The sequence below is a fragment of the Copadichromis virginalis genome, linkage group LG5 (assembly GCF_057382275.1).
Source record: "Copadichromis virginalis isolate Kocher_CV1m ecotype Utaka linkage group LG5, C_Virginalis_male_GT1.1, whole genome shotgun sequence".
NCBI lineage: Eukaryota > Metazoa > Chordata > Actinopteri > Cichliformes > Cichlidae > Copadichromis > Copadichromis virginalis.
In genome coordinates, this window is record NC_140622.1 from 25,861,062 (window position 1) to 25,877,075 (window position 16,014).

Consider the following 16,014-nt stretch of genomic DNA (forward strand, 5'->3'; position numbering starts at 1 on the left):
TTTTTGTAAACAAAGATTAGTACAATATTGTCCATGCACATGTAATCAGCTGCAGCTCTATTTATTTCCTGTAATTCTGTAATTAAGGTAAGTTGCTGTTGTTTCATTCTAGCTACTGATATCTACCTTTCTCAGCTTCAGCCTAGAAGCATAATATATTTTAGAGGCACATAATTGCATAATCCTGTTAAATTAACATGTCTATTACCACTGCAGTTCAAAACTGATAACATCTGCTGCTTAACTCCCACATCAAATTTATTGTTTTATTATTAGTCATAGTGTCATGGGGGTTTGGCAAAAAAGAAGCCAAATGCAGGACTCACAGACAAAGCAAGGTAACCTTTATTTGGTTTAAAGCTGATAAGCAATACCTTTACGATCATTTAACAGGTGGCTAACATGAGTAGCTGCCAATAATTAAACAGCTAACATTAACATTAACGTGTGCCCTGGCCAAGTCAGTATTTATGACAGTTGTTTGATACTTGACTGTTGTTGAAACAACTTTACTGATATCATGAAATTCTTCATAAAGACCGGGCTGTCATTCTTTAAGGTGCTTCACTGAGTTTGCTGTGCTGCTGTCCATGTGTTCAGCTGCTAGTGAGAGGCGGGGCTAGCTGAAGTTGTATGTTAGCTGGAGGAGGCCAAGGCCGCACTGTTGCAAATAAATATGTAATCAGATGGTAATTTAATATCAATTAGCCTCCAAGTATGAGTATAGTTATCTCTAGTTATCTAGTTATAGGTATCTCTAGGTTTTGTCCAAAATTTTGTACACAAGAAGCACTCTTGCCTTGATCTCTGGTGATACCCATTTATTAACTGCAGAGGTACAGCCCCATATTGTCCCATTTTGCCTCCATTAGATAGGATGTTTGCAAGAAACCTGCTCATTTTCTCTCTGTGTTTGAGGCCACCACAGCTTTCCAGGAAAGTGATGCCTCTCATCAGCTAGGCTGTCATTTTGTGAGCGGTGAGAGCTTGGTTATGCTGCAGCTGAGGAAAGATTCCTGCTTGGGTTTTAGCACTCGCTTGATGAATTCTGTCCCTGCTGTCCTTGGTTCCTATCTGCAGATATCTTAAAGCAGGGTTCCCTTTGTCATTTCAATGTTCAAATCATTGTGAGGTACAGCAAGGCATGTGATGGAAATGATTATGGGGTCGAAAATAACAGGTTTCCTTTGGCTGGCGCTGATTGTTGATTGGGTACTCTCAGTCAGGCTGTAAAGAGGGGGTGGTGACTTTTAGGGACTCTACGGACTAGCGGTGGTAAAATGGCTGAAAAACATCAGTGAAATGAAAAGCAGCATTCAGCCCTCTGAGAAAAATGCAACCTGGAAACATTTTGCTAAGATAAGCGTAGAACCAGTGTCATACCAAGCTGCAGTGTGATTGGCGGGGCGGTCCACACAGAGCGCTGGAGTGTATGTGATTGGTCACTTCAGCTATGGAAGCCGTACAATGTTAGACGCACGTAATTGCATTTGCTTTATCAAATCCCTTGGGAATCCAATGATAGCGTTAGTATTGTCACGCCCTGTTTATCTTATTTGTCTTTATTTGGTGTTACAGCACCTCTTTCCTTCTTTTCCTGTGATGATCAGATTGCAGGCTTGTTTGGAGGTGTGGGCATGCGTGTGCCACATTGGATAGGCTTTTTATCTGGCACTGTGTCCATGCAGGGTGGTGATGCTATCAGCGTTAAAACCTGCTACTCAATGGAGCCCTGTCAGCCAACAATGGAGTGCAGCATTACCCAGAGTGCAGCAGGACAAAGCCTTCTTTCCTTATCACAGGATTGAAATATTCACAGACTGATTTAACTGCTTTTACCGAGGGAAAGTGTCAGGCTCTGAAAGAAAAAGACAGCACAGCAGAGATGTAAACGAAAGAGGAAAAGAGAGGGAGGAAGGATATAAGAGGAGAAAAAAAGTTGGCATCTTTGACCTGCAGGGTGTTTACAAAGAGAGACTTAAAGAAGGGAATTTACAGATTCATGGGCCAAATTGGGGGGACATATAACGTAATATAATGTATTCAAATAAACTATTTCGTTTTCATTTTAAAATAATCAAGACTCTTCTCTTTCTTCACTCGTTTCTTCTAATATCTCGCGGATTTTTGCCCATCATTGCCAGTCTTTGAAGTCAGCGTGCAGTTCGGAGGAGGCATGGGGTTGTGCGTGAAGAGGAGCAAGACATTGATGAGTTGTCCATGGAGAATGTCATTCACTTTGCTGAATTTGCACTGTGTATTGGAGCTTTAATCTGGGGGCACATTTGTTTATTGGCATACAAATGAACATCTGCATGGAGCTATGCTTGGACGCCATGGTCTCAGCAGCTCCCTAATCGCTTAAAAGCCTCGAGATACAGAGCATGCCAATGAGAGAGCAAGAGAGAGAGAACGAGGCAGCCGCGCCCAAGGCCTCAATCATACACCCCTTTATCTGAGTTTCACTTCAGCTCAATAGCTCTCTCCTTCTCTTGTTTTCTTATTCTTCCGGGCCAGCGGTTTAATTTCCAGTTTGCCTGTTGACTCTTCTCATTGACTTGGAATTATAAAGAGCCATTTTTCTAACCTTCACTGGTTAAAAAAAAAGGACCTGACACATCAAACAGCAGTCTGCCTTGAAGAGCTGAAGTTAAAAGGCATTAGCAATACTTTGCCTTAAACCCACAGAAAAATACATAAATGAAAACATGTTTGCACCTCTTATTTTTAGACTTTAGATGTAGTTTGCTTCTGTTAATGAGAGTTAGGGTTTTCTGTGCATGTGTGTGTTTGGAAAAATGTGTGTCTGCCTGTCTGTATTCATTCTGACTGGAGAGTTGGCACACATACAGAGACAGAACAGGAACTACTCAAGCTGATGACCACTCGTTATGTTACTGTAAGTACAACGAAGGCTTCAAGCCACAGCACTAATAGCTCCCACGCTGATAACTCTACAGCTGCACCCCACAGCAAGCGCACTAGGACTGGCAATGCCCCGCACCAACCACCCCTCCCCCAGAAATGCAGTCTGCTATAGGTGGAAGTCCTGCACTTTTTATGAGCATACAGTGAGAAGGAAAAAAAAAACACTGCCAGCAGCGAGAACAGCTCCCCTAAAGAACAAAGTTTCATATTTTATTCACAGGCAACCTCTGCAGTTCAAGATCAAAGTGGTAAAAGGCCCCTCAGATTTCTGACAATTTTTTTTAAATGTCTATGATTAATATAGTACTAAATATATACTAAAGAAAACGAGCTGAACAAATTAGTTTCTGATGGCGTATTACGATTTAATTTGGATGTCTCTCCTTTTAGTATGAATGCCCTTGTGTATGTATTTCCTCTGTCTCCATAAGAAATTGGATGTCAGTCATTTCTTGCTTAACATACGGAAATTGTATTATGTGTGTGTGGTGTGCGCACAGGAGTTGACGTGTGCCAAACACGAAGGGTAGCATCTCTTACTGCAAAGAATCACCTTCTAATATTGTCCAGTTTTATCAAGTTCAAACGTCTGGAGAGTGAAGTCAGGATAAAGTCTGAACATGTGACATTTCACATATGTGACGTTTTAGATGAGATGTGCTGCCTGGGTAGAGCGTGCAGGAGGTGGGAGACATGATGCTCGCACACTTGCTGTGAATTCTCCAGACAATTACCTGCTATATTCTCATATAGGTGCAATCAGACTGTAATAGCGAGCGTCCAATCTGACTTAGTCAGAGATTTGTATTCTCACTCATCACCCAGCCGGATAATGGACTGCAGTTCATGTGCTAAACTGGTATCTAGCTAAAGATAGGAGTGGAAATCAGAGCCAAGGAGATATGAAGGGGGTGAAAATGTAAAGCATCTTAACTGGTTTCCAGCAAAACTTCACAGATTAGTTCTCTGGAGTCGGATCACATTGTATCAGCTTTCCTTTTTTATTCTACTTCAATTTTCACACTAACTGAGCTGTGTGCGCATGTGTGCATGTGTTTGTGTGGTAGTGTGTACCTTATGGGCTGATGTGCGTGGGTTAATGAAGAGCAGTAAATGAAAAACTTTATTGTGTTTGATATAATGTCAGCTTCCATTAGGGAAACTGGTGCTTGGAACGATTGCAAGACTATCAGGGCCAAGAGAGAGGTTCACAGTGTGTGCGTGTCTGTGTGTGTGATTGTGTTACTCCATGCTTGTGTGCACACCCCAGGGCACAACAGAAGCACAAAGTGTGTTCTGTAATTATAAATTCATTAGCAGGTGTCCAGAGGAGATATGAATATGACTGTAATCTGTCCCCACCGATGATGGAGCGCTTGTCTCGCATTCAAATGTCAACCTGTCGCAGCCAGCATGCTGAGAGAGCTCACAGATTCAAATTCAGAAGATTGAGCCCCAGCGACCGTGCTCAGTCATAACATGTACCCCTACATTTAGCATCCTTTTATAGGTGCCAGCCATTTTTCAGTCAGAATTGTTATGACGCACTTTAGAAGATGAATTATCTGCCAAGCTCTTCTTCACATATCATGAAATTTTGGGCTCTGACCTTCACCTGAAAGTGGATATTGAAGTTTAAATGTGTAACTACAAGCAATAGCCGAATTTGAAATAGCATGCATCACCTGTGAGAAGAAAACACAATGAAGAAGAACAACCTTTCACAGAGACATTTAAAAAAACAAACAAAGCAAAGATAGGCAAGCATGTATCTGGTCAGACATAAAAACGAGCAGGCATAGGAGCCCTGGCGAGGAGACAAAGTCACATTGTGATCTAGAGCACAGGGGCGGTTTCTATAGCAACAGTAGGCATCTAACCTACGCGCTGCTGCTTTTGGTGAAATCAGAAATTGGCAAGAGGAGGCCGGTATTGAGGAAAGAGAGATTGGAAAAGATGAAGATAAGACGGGGCAGGGGGGAGGAGAAGGGGAGATGGGGCAAAGGGAGAAAAGAGGAAGCAGATCAAGATAACGGTGAGCGGAGGAGGGCGGTAGGAGATGAGCAGGGGAAGATTGATGTAGGGGAGTGGCTGGAGATCATCAGCTGACCTCAGTGTTTGTCTCCTGAATTTGTTGGTCCACTCAGCATGATAGATTTAATTTACTGATAGCACTGTGTCAGTGGGAATTTCTCCTACTTTGTGTGTTTCTGTTTTGTGGGTATGTACATGCAAGCTATAGTTTGCATGTACACACCCAGTTTCTGTAGACATAAGATCATACATTTTTTCGTGCATGTGTAAGCCAGCCGTGTGCAGAGGGCAAGGAGATCAGTGAGGGATAATTGCTGGCTTGGTGTTGTATGAGATGTGTGTTTAACCCAGACCCTGAGCCCGTGGAGGCCTGTGACCAGCCACAGCAGATGGCCATGTTACCCTAGTGAATGCTCAAAGGGTCATGGTGGCCTCGGACCCGTCTTCTGTGCGTGCTTGTGAGTGGTTGGATGTGTGGTGGAGTAGGCAGGCTCTCATAGTCAGGAGTTTGATTTTTGGTGGTGTTTGTGATCATGAATCCGATTCCTGATGGGTAAATGTCTGTCCCCACTGGCTGCTGCCTCTACCACAAGAGGTCGAGCCTCGGCGCTGTCCAGGATGACTCACATCTCTGGGAACTTGGCCATGGGAGGCCAGACAGAACCTTCTTATGACTTTTAACTCCTTTACTTAGATCTTGTTTGCCAAAGTTGCCAAAGGCTCTTTGTCATGCAGCTTGGCTCGAGCTGAACTAAACAGTGAGTTTGGGCTTTTAGGCATTAGCAGTCGCTGCAACAATGTAAAAGAAAAAGGGTGTGCTTGGTTTTTAGGAATACAAAACAATGCTGCTGCAAAACAGGAATGCAGCAAAACAATCAGGATTATGATGTTTACCAGCAGCAGGATCATAACAGATGTGATACGAATATCATCAAAAAGACAGAAAATTAACTGTTAATTTTTTTTAAATGAGCCTCAGAAAAGCTACACTACTCCGTGGCAAAGACTATAGACACTTTTCTCCTTAAACACAATACTTCATTTGGAGTTTGATGACATTGGCAGAGGCTGCTGTTCAAAATAGCCCAGATGCATTTAACCAGGTTGAGGTCTAGTGACTGTATCGTTTTTATGAGTGTTAAATTAGTGACCCCTTGTGTCCTATATGGAAGTATGTGCAACTGTTATGTAGTCACATATTTAGTTTTTACATTTGAATTACCGTCTGACCTAATAAGGGCTACATAGCAAAACAGCAGTTCAAATGGTAATCGGGAAGTAGGCAACTACAGTTTGAGTAAAGATGCTGGACGGTGTTCCTTGGGTGTGAGGAACCAAGCTTTTATTTACAGGAAGCAGTTCTGAATAATGACTTGTAATGCCGCAGCAGTGAGAGTAAACTCTTTAGAAGCATGGGACCAGTCTAAGCAGGACTGGGCTCCGGATCAATCCAGCTGGCAGACACAACAATCCTGTTGCTTTGCCATAGTCCCTCTCTCGCTCTCACTTCATTTCTCTTCTCTCTCTGCAGAGGCATGGGCTATTTTTAGCCCTGGCAGCTCTTTCCCCACTGCACCCAACCACAACCACCCATCGCTCGTCCTCTCTCTCTCTCTCTCTCTCTCTCTCTCTCTCTCTCTCTCTCTCTCTCTCTCTCTCTCTCTCTCTCTCTCTCTCTCTCTCTCTCTCTCTCTCGCTTCACAATTCATCCCTTCATATCAGCCTGGCCTGAGCCTCCAACTTAACCCAGTGTACTCCCTGAAAGATCTGCTCTGATCCTCCACTCAGCTCCTTTCCTTACTTTGCTCACTCCTGATGTCTGAAAGAGCTGGGCGCGACAGGGAGTGCTGGTAAGTTGAGGAGATGTGTCGGGAAGGAAATCCTGTTCTTCCTCTCTCTTGTCCTCTCTAATTTCCCAAACAAGCTGAGCCCAGACTCACCCACCCCATGTTTGGTGTCAGCTTGAGTTTTGATCTTTTTTCCTTTTTTTTTTGGTTTTGTTTTGTTTTGCTTTTTTCTTTCTTTGATGGATTGTTTGGTACTGAGCTGATGACTGACTAGCTGATTATCGCTGCAGGCGTGCCAAGACCTCGGCTGTTGTGTGTAGAAAGGCTTTTACATTGAAAGAGAATGACGGGATGATGAGCGCTGGCTGAAAGAGAGGACCTGTCCATATAGATACATGCGAGTGTATAGGTGTGTGTTTTTGTCTTGAGATCAATAAATGCACAGAGCACCTGAGAGATGCGAATAATTATGTACCAAACAGTAGGAGTAAGAAAGAGCCTAATAGAAACTGAGTAAATTAATCAGGCTGAGTACTCATTGTTTAAGACTTTGTACACCTGTATAGAAAACTCTATTTCTCTGTCAGCTATCCTCCTTCATCAGACCATGACCAGCTCTTACAGTGTGGGCGAGGCGGTCACTGGGCTGCCCTTGAGAGTGCATCCTCAGCCAGCCTTCTCATGATAATGAGGCAGGCCACACGGATCCTGGGCGATACACGCAGCCCCTGCCCGCCCTCACGCCTGCCTTTGTGGGAGATAAGCATGCCATTTCACTGAAAAAGCGCGGCAGGGAAGCTAACATCCTGGGAATAGTGCCAGGTAAAGGCTGAAAACTGAATTTGGGGCTTCAGCAGGTGACCACAAACTTTACTTGTTAATTAAGTAATGCCAATAAATTTTCATTCTTTTCCTTTTTCTGTTTCTTCCCTCCCACGAGAGCTGTTTGCCTAGACTGAAAACACAACCAGCAGAGGTTGATAAGACTCCCAGAGAGAGTAATGTTTTGAGTTTATTTTTGCTCGCACACGAACCACTTTACTCCATGTTACATCTGAGCTCATGCCACAGCGCCACACAAGGGGACAACAGTTTCCACAGCACCAGAAACTGTTCCTATAGCGTCTCAAACAAAGCGCAAACATGTGCCACGTACATTTGCATCTTATTAACAAAAGCATCGTCCAGATGCAGCACATCCTACAGCTATCTTCTCACCTTCTCATGACATTCCACATCACACTACTCCTCTGTGTTCTGTGATGCTGATTATATTCTCATGCTGAACAGTGTGATTGAATATAACCATGAGTCTCTTTACCTTACCACCGCAGGTCCGGGCTGATATAGGCACTGCTATATCTTCTCTCATCATCTTTCTTTTTACTTTTCTTTTCTGTACAGGAGAATGCCATTTCATACTACGATTCCAAAGCGGATTCAGACTATGTGAGTACAGTACGGACTGCTACCCCCTCCCACGCACACGTCTGCCTGCCTTAAACCCCAAATCCCACCCACTCAACTTCCTACCCCTGCCACCGTGTCCTGCAACCCTACCCCATCCTTTCCCTTCTTGGTGTTGATGCACCCCTCCCCGCCTTCCCCTTCCTCCGGTCATAGGCCCCTGGGCTGTCTGTGTGCGTTAGCGAGGTGACACTGCTATATGGTGAGCTGGTGTGACAGAGCAGGGCTAGGCTGACATGCATGTGACAGTGATTTTAGATGTCCTCCCTCCGGTCTAATTTCCAGAGTTTTCTCCTTCCTCTGGACCACGATGGTTGTCAGACCTCTGTGCTCATCGAGACACCTCAGACCTAAACACAGGTCACATCGCAGTTTCATACAGTGGGAACAATTTCTATCACTCGTGCCGTTCACACTGAAGAATATGAGTGGCATTCAAAGAAGCAGAAAAGCCCAGCAAATCATTGGTCTCACCAGGCCGCCACTCTGGTTGCAGCCTGCAGTTCCTCCTCAGGATGGGGTGCACTTGGAGCCCGTGCCCGCTGATTGATTAAGTTTCAAGGAGGAGTGCAAGAATCCTCTTTAGATCACCAAAGCACAAAAAAAGGATGGGAAGAGAGTGAGAAAGGGAGGCAGAGGAGCAATAAATCATGATGTGATTTTCTCTTTGTGCACGCCACTCCCTTGATTAATGACACAGCACTTTAGGGCCTGTCAGCGCATCTAATTGGAGAACATCGGTCATCATTAACATGGCACGCTGAGGCCAAACCAGCGACACACCTCTGACCCCCACATCACCAAGTCCACAACCACCACCACCCCCAAAAAAGACAGGATAAGTCAGGCAGAGGTCATTCCTCTCTAAAATCCCAACAGTAGTCCACCAGTACTCCCTTGTCTGAATCTTGATTCCTCCCTCGATGACTTTTTCTTTCAGTTAAGCTCCACTTCTTGAGTAAAAACCTTTTAATGATAGAGCAATGGGATGTTTGAAGACTGTTTTCAAGAATGGTAAGTAACTGGCAGGCTCTTTTCTCTCTTCTACACTGTACCCTGTTAACTTCTCCTGTTGTCAGTGTGCGCTTGATATAAATGTGGAATGCGATGATTCATTTTAAGTTAAAAACCGGTCATGTCCCAAAGCATGTCTGATGTTCATTCTAATGTGGAAGCTGAAGAATGTTTTATTTGCCTCTTTAGATATGTTCAGCTATCGAGCTTTTTAAATAGCGAGTTTGTTTGGATGTGAAATAACACTGTGACTTTTGGGTCCCGTGTGGCCGTGAGTTAAAACACTTGTATTTTTGCAAAAACAAACAAAAGCAGCTCCCTCTCACCTCCTAAAAGATTATAAGATACGCTTCGGCAGAGAGCAGACAAAGCATCCCGGGTGAAAATGCAAATATTATTTGGACTGCGTGATCCCGCTTTCAGCACAATACTTATATCTGCCTGGCTGAAAAATATTGTCAATCATGTCTCACTAGGTTGTAATTTACTTGGAGGACAAGCATCAGACACATAAAATATATTATTACAAGTGTGATTAGTGTAATTGTGACTCAAAATTGAAATGGTTTTTCACAGTTTTTCAGATGTGACGTGCAAATGCAAATAGCACTACTTGTTAAGCATGTTAAACATCTGTTTAGTGCTCATATTGTTGCTTTCTGTGAAGCAGCCATTGTTTAAAAGGATTATCTTAGTCTTAGGTTATCATAGTCTTTTTTTCTTTCCCTCCACCTAAGCACTCTCTCGTGCAAGCACATACACAGGGTCACAAGCAGTATGTCTCAGGTTAGCCCTGGTTGGCTGAAGGTGAGATAGAAAGAAGCTTTAAAATGTCATCTCTGGCCTCTTCAATCTTTAATTAAACCTTGAGAACGGGTAGATAAAATTAACAAATTGGGTAATGAATGGGGCAAAACAGGTGGTGGATGGTTGAAGAAAATGAACCAATCAGTCTTTCCTGTGTGGATTTATTCAGCTCCTAATTAGACACTGCCTTGGTTAATTATGATTGGGCTCTTCTGAAGAAAGGGGAGGAAAAAAAAGAGGCTCCATGCCCGACATTGACAGAATTAGTGTCACATTGAGTGATAAACAAACTCACAGTTAGTGCCGCTGAAAAGCCAACATCCCTAACCCAATCAGGTTCACTGTTGTTTGATAGTCAAAGCTCAAAGCATTTCAGATTCACAGTGGAAACAATATGTTAAACTGACATGAATCCAGCAGACATCTATTTGCTATCAAACCCCTGTGTAACCAGTAATATTATAGTGTGATCATGCTTTTACAGTAACTAATTCTTATGTGTTTTCCTTCTTAGAAAATTACCTCCCTCTCTAGCTTAGCCTCAGTTTATTTTTCTTATGAAGTTGGAACATAAAAAGCCCCATTAAACCAGGACAAGAGGACAACATTATGTGTATTGTGTATTTGTTGTTGTTGCCTGATAGTGTAAGAATTGTGTTTGTAACTTTTAATGAACTGGGAGTGTTTAAAGAGAGAGACTTTGAAAAATCCTGGCACATGCCAATGTGGCTGACATAGGCGGTTGCCTGTGTCAGGGTTACAGTAACAACATATCAACAAAAACAGGTTTTTAATTACAGTAATGAACATAGTGCACCCCCTGAACTGTCAGTCACAGGTTGACAATATGAAGGAATAAACGGTGCCTGCTATCAAAACTGATACATGTAATCAATGCACAACAACATGCGCTCTATTCATGCTGCCAACTCAGTGATCTTTTTTTTCAGGGAAAAAATACAAAACAACTCTGAACATCAGGGTTTTTCCACATTTCAGCTGCAGCACTGGTTAATTGGTGTTACAAAGAGCATAAAAAAGCACACACAAGCTTGTCTATAAAGGAATTAATCCTGGTTGTGGTTTTTGCTTACTGCTGTTTGTAGGTGTCTTTCTTTTGACAGTATTAAAAACCTGAAGCTTCACAGGGTTACCTCAAGCAGCAGGATCCATATGAGCACTGTGAAAATGAGAGAACTGTTTGCATTTACAATATGAATTATTCCAAAAGTAGACAGAATAGAATAGGGCAAGACTCGAAGCTTTTACAGACAGGATGCGTTCAATCATAGTTCTTTTTACACCGCAGCAGAACTTTGCTATTTTATTACCAGTTTACTAAATTCAAAATATTTTTCACGTGAATTGTATTTTTATAAGTCTTTCCTCTTAAATTCAAACTCAAAATTTGTGGTAGACTTTATTCTACATTTGTTGTGTGCAACAGATCTTCAGTATAACTAAACAGAGGAGGTAAACTCTCTAATATTAAAGAAACAATGGGTATAGGTGACCTTGTAACAAAAAACATTACATTGTGCCATGAGTTTAAGTTGAATTAGTAATTTAGTTAGTGGAACTAATACTCATTATTAATTGATTTTCTAAAACATTGCCAGTTAGGTAAATTAGATTTAACTAGACACTTTTTTGAGAGGTCATTAGTTTTAATGTTTAACTATTTTAAAAACACAAATAAAGTAGTGGTCTATGGGTTAAATATCATATGTGCAAGCATACTGTATATTTCCCAATGTATATTTTTCCTGTGCTATAATATATTATTTATAGTAATGAAAACTTTCCCCTGAGCTGGGGAACAATACTCACAATACTCATCGTCTCTTCTGCTGTCTGTCAATGGGGCTTCAGCAAAGCTATCGCTCGGCTCATTTCGACAACAGTTTGTAATTGCATTTTAATAGTCAATTAAAGTGTGCCCATCAATCAAATTTTGCTCTGGACGTGGGGTTTTGATTTAATTTCTTCAAAAAACAACCTTTTTTTTTCATGTCAGGTCCAATTAACCCGTGCTGCTTTATCAAAGCGATGCGATGTGAAATGCTGCTCTTTGGCTATTCAAATGCACGAAGAATGATCTGAGATATGAGTTTTTTGTTTTGCAAGCATTAAGTGAATGAAATCAAATGAAGGATCACTAATAAAAAAGGAATTAGAGAAGCACGATGCCTGAGTTTGCTGAGGGTTACTTCTGTATCACAGGTTGGTGCATGAGTACACATAAATTTAATATTTCTTTTTACTTTGTAGCAAGGAGTCAACGACGTTGACTTGTCAGCTTTACCTGTTTTTTAGAAAGTGCATCTAACAGGGCTTTAGAGGGCACACACAGTAATATCAGATCAAGATGAGCTAATAAACAGAGTCAGGCGGCAGGCTTATATCTTGTTTTTTTCACAACCTAAAATCTCTTCATCCGGTGTTAACAGGCACAGATTGTACTACAGTGATAACTTATCAAGATAAAAAGCTCAAATGTCAGTTTAGCTCTTTTTTTAATATTCAGGCTCTCTTTGATATCTAGAGTTCCTAATGTAATATGTGTCAAGCTTTCTCATCTTTACTCTCGGCGCTGAACATGCTATAAGTAGAAAAATTAGATGCTAATTATTTATTTCTTTAAATGTTAAATGTTCATCGGTGAGAGAAGTGAAACAGCGCTGCTCTCGTTCGTCCTGGCGGTATACTAAACCGTGATTAAGTGGTGCTAGGTGCTAGTTATTGTTGGGGTTAATTTGTGCGACACCTCATGTGTCTGAGATTGTCATCAGGAGTACTAATGAGTACCTCCGTTTGGTGTCTGCGCTAATACCTGCTATTGTTCTCCTACGAGAACCGAAGCATCTAAACCAGGAAGCAGACAATAGGTCCTGTAAAACCACAATAAGCGAGGTGACAAAATACGGTTCTACATTAGCGTGTTTCTCCATCTTTTTCCTGTCTGTTCTTATTTGTGTTCTCACTTAGATTTGTGTGTGTGTGTGTGTGTGTGTGTGTGTGTGTGTGTGTGTGTGTGTGCGTGTGTGTCTGCAGACCGAGGACGGGGAAGAGGAGAATCCACTGGAGACTTCATCGTCTTTGGAACTGGAGTTTGTGGACGATCCCAATTTTAAAAACAAGGTCAACTACTCTTCGAGTGCAGTCCAGATTCCTACAGACATATACAAAGGCTGTAAGTTACAACTTTTTTGCTGCTATTGTTTACATTGTTGGTATGTGTGTGAATGGCCAGTGTGAGATGGTAGCGAAACGGTGAAAAGGAAGGCAAATTCATAACACTGAATGCACCTTCGGATTTGCACAGCTGCCAGCAGCTTTCACATATGTGCTGGATGCACCAAAAGGCCTGTTTTTCGTAGGTAGCAGTGGGTCACGGATAGATGACAGTCTGTTTTAACTTGATCTCTCTTCTTTTTCTCAGCATGTTAACACAATCTCTCCCTCCTCCACTTTAACACACTAACATGATTTTTGATGACAGTCACTCCCTCACACCAGATCTGCACTATTATTTTTTTTTCCTTTTGTCATGAGTGGGCACAGTCCCCCCTGCTCATGGACCTTGCCCTTCCTGCTTGGCACTGTCCTGCCCTGTAGACATAACACTCTCCTTACTCTGTCGCTGCCAAATGGACAAAAGCGAACACGCGCACCTTCCGGGACTCTGATTTCTCTTGGCATGCTCCCTCTGTTATCCACCTCTAACCTTTTGGATATTCTATGCCTGTCTCTTTAAAGACTCAAAAACCACAGCATGTGCAGACAGACAGCCATTCTCACAGTGGCAGCTCCCCCCCCCCTTTTCTGTTATTGTCTAGCTCTTCACTGTCTTTGTTGAACAGGCAGTATATGGCACCTGTCTGTAACAATGCCCTCCAGCTGTGTCTCCAGACAAATCTTGTCAGAATTAGACACTCTTGGTTCAGGAGGAGATGTCAAAGGCCACAGCTAACTCACAATAGAGCAATCAGGCCTGCACATTGTTCCCGGAGCCATTTTGTTGCAGCTCTGGTTCCCCTGACTGAAGATATGAGTCAGAGAATAAAGCCCTCTTGATTGAGGCTGGTGGAGACTACAGGAGTAGAGTGGTACTGTGCACAGAGTTAGTTTTTGCTCCGCTGTTCTGTGGAAAATGTTTACTATTAATGTTGTTTAGTTAGCTCCCATAGTGCGGTCTGCTGTGCAGAGATTACCAACTGCAGACTTTGTGCCAACTCCATTATGAACATGTGTGCTGTGTTTTAGCTGCGGATAAATACACAATTGAAAAACACGTTGTTAAACAAATGTGCATTAATTCTTTAAAAATGTCCTGGAATCAGTCTTTAGATACTAAAGGTAGAGCTTCCTTTAGCTAATGTTAAAAAGTAAATTCAATCTGCTTGATCTATAAAATCCTTGCAGCTCTTAGAGCAGGAGTGTCCATCTAATATTACATCATGGGCCACACCTTGTGAAGCCAAGTGTGTCATATTTGACACATGAGACATTTTTTCCCCAAAAAAGCCAAAAGAAATTACACAAGCAATAAATTGCAAAATTGCTATATCATATTTTTTATTGATGTAAGTTAGAACTCATATATTTGAATTTCCATCATTATTTTAATTTCATCAGAAAAGAAGTTTTCATGGTTCAAGCTTGAAAGTGTTAAGCGGACCAGACAGGACAGTGAAACTCTCCTTTCTTACAGTGTAAAGACTTTTAAATAAACATTTAATCTCTCAAATATCTTCATATAAAAAGTGCAATTTTGTATGTCTCAGTTTTTCGACATGACAAATGTGTAAAATTACTGAAAAAGTTCTGGCAGCTCATTGCCCAGTTTGGTTCATTCACAGAAGATGGTGAAAAACAGAAACCTTTCTGTCATTTAATTGTTTATCTATTGCTTAACTGCGTTGGTGTACTATGAATGACAATAGGTGAGGTCTTTATCAACAGTAAAAGCTGTAAAACTTATCAAAATACCGTTAACAGTTTAAATTTTTGTCATGTTCCTGGGTCTGTTGACTCAGCGTTTTAAGTTTTAGTTTATTTGGATGTTGATGTTTAAGTTCTTTAGGTTAGCTAAGTTCAGTTGTTTATTAGATTCCTTTTGTGTTTTTCTACCCCTGTGTTTAAGTTTCCCCGAGCCCTTTATGTGTTTCATGCTGCGTGTCTTATCTTGTCAAGTTCGTATTGCCATGTCTGCGTCTCATATTTCCTGTTTTATTTTGAAGGTATGTGTCCTATGTCAGTGTAGTCAGATTTGCTTCCTTTGTCTCGTTATGTCAGATTACTGTCAGCTGTTTCCCCGTGTGTTTCCACTTCCCCTAATCACCCTTGTTTAGGCTACGTCCACACGTAAACGGGTATTTTTGAAAACGGAGATTTTCTGTTTTCGTTTTTTTTTTTTTTTTTTAAATCCCGTCCACACGTAAAGGCAAAAACGCTGCTAGGAACATGCCAAAGCAACGGGTGGCGATATATACCTAACCGTGTAGAAATGTTGGCCAATCAGAAGTCTAGAAGCCTCGGTGGGAAACAGTAAACAAAGATGGCGCATAGAAGCAGAACCGAGTCCTATGTGTGGAGGGACAGTAACTGTGTGTGTATATGTAAGCATGTAAACACTGCAAAGAGTAAAATTAACAGTAACAGTATTTTGTCTAAGTCCGCCATTGTAGAAATCCATTTCACCGAAACAATAACGTGGCGCACAGCGTTGCGCTGCATTTTCTCCGTTTTCTTCGTCCACACGAAAATGCAAAACCTGAGTTTTTGAAAATGTCCACCCTGGCAGGAGTTTTTAAAAATCTCAGTTTTCAGTGACCGAAAATGCCGTTTACGTGTGGACGAAAGGATAAAAACGCATAGAAAAATCTACCCGGGTACCTGTGGATGTAGCCTTAGTCTGTGTGTTTCTGTTCATTTATTGTCAGGTTGTGTTGTTCTTTGTGCCACGTTTCCATGT

The 16,014-nt window shown here is 41.9% G+C and overlaps 1 protein-coding gene across 3 annotated transcripts in view; it reads left to right on the forward strand.

Moving 5' to 3' along the window:
* Positions 1-16,014, forward strand: part of cacna2d2a (calcium channel, voltage-dependent, alpha 2/delta subunit 2a) — a 178,124-nt gene that overhangs the window by 104,122 nt on the left and 57,988 nt on the right. For 2 of the 3 annotated variants that reach the window (XM_085457021.1, XM_085457022.1), the window contains exons 5-6: positions 8,154-8,198; positions 13,092-13,230. In XM_085457021.1, the coding sequence (XP_085313147.1) occupies positions 8,154-8,198; positions 13,092-13,230 (184 nt within the window). The remainder of the gene's footprint in view (positions 1-8,153; positions 8,199-13,091; positions 13,231-16,014) is intronic. The other variant, XM_085457023.1, reaches the window with a different exon arrangement.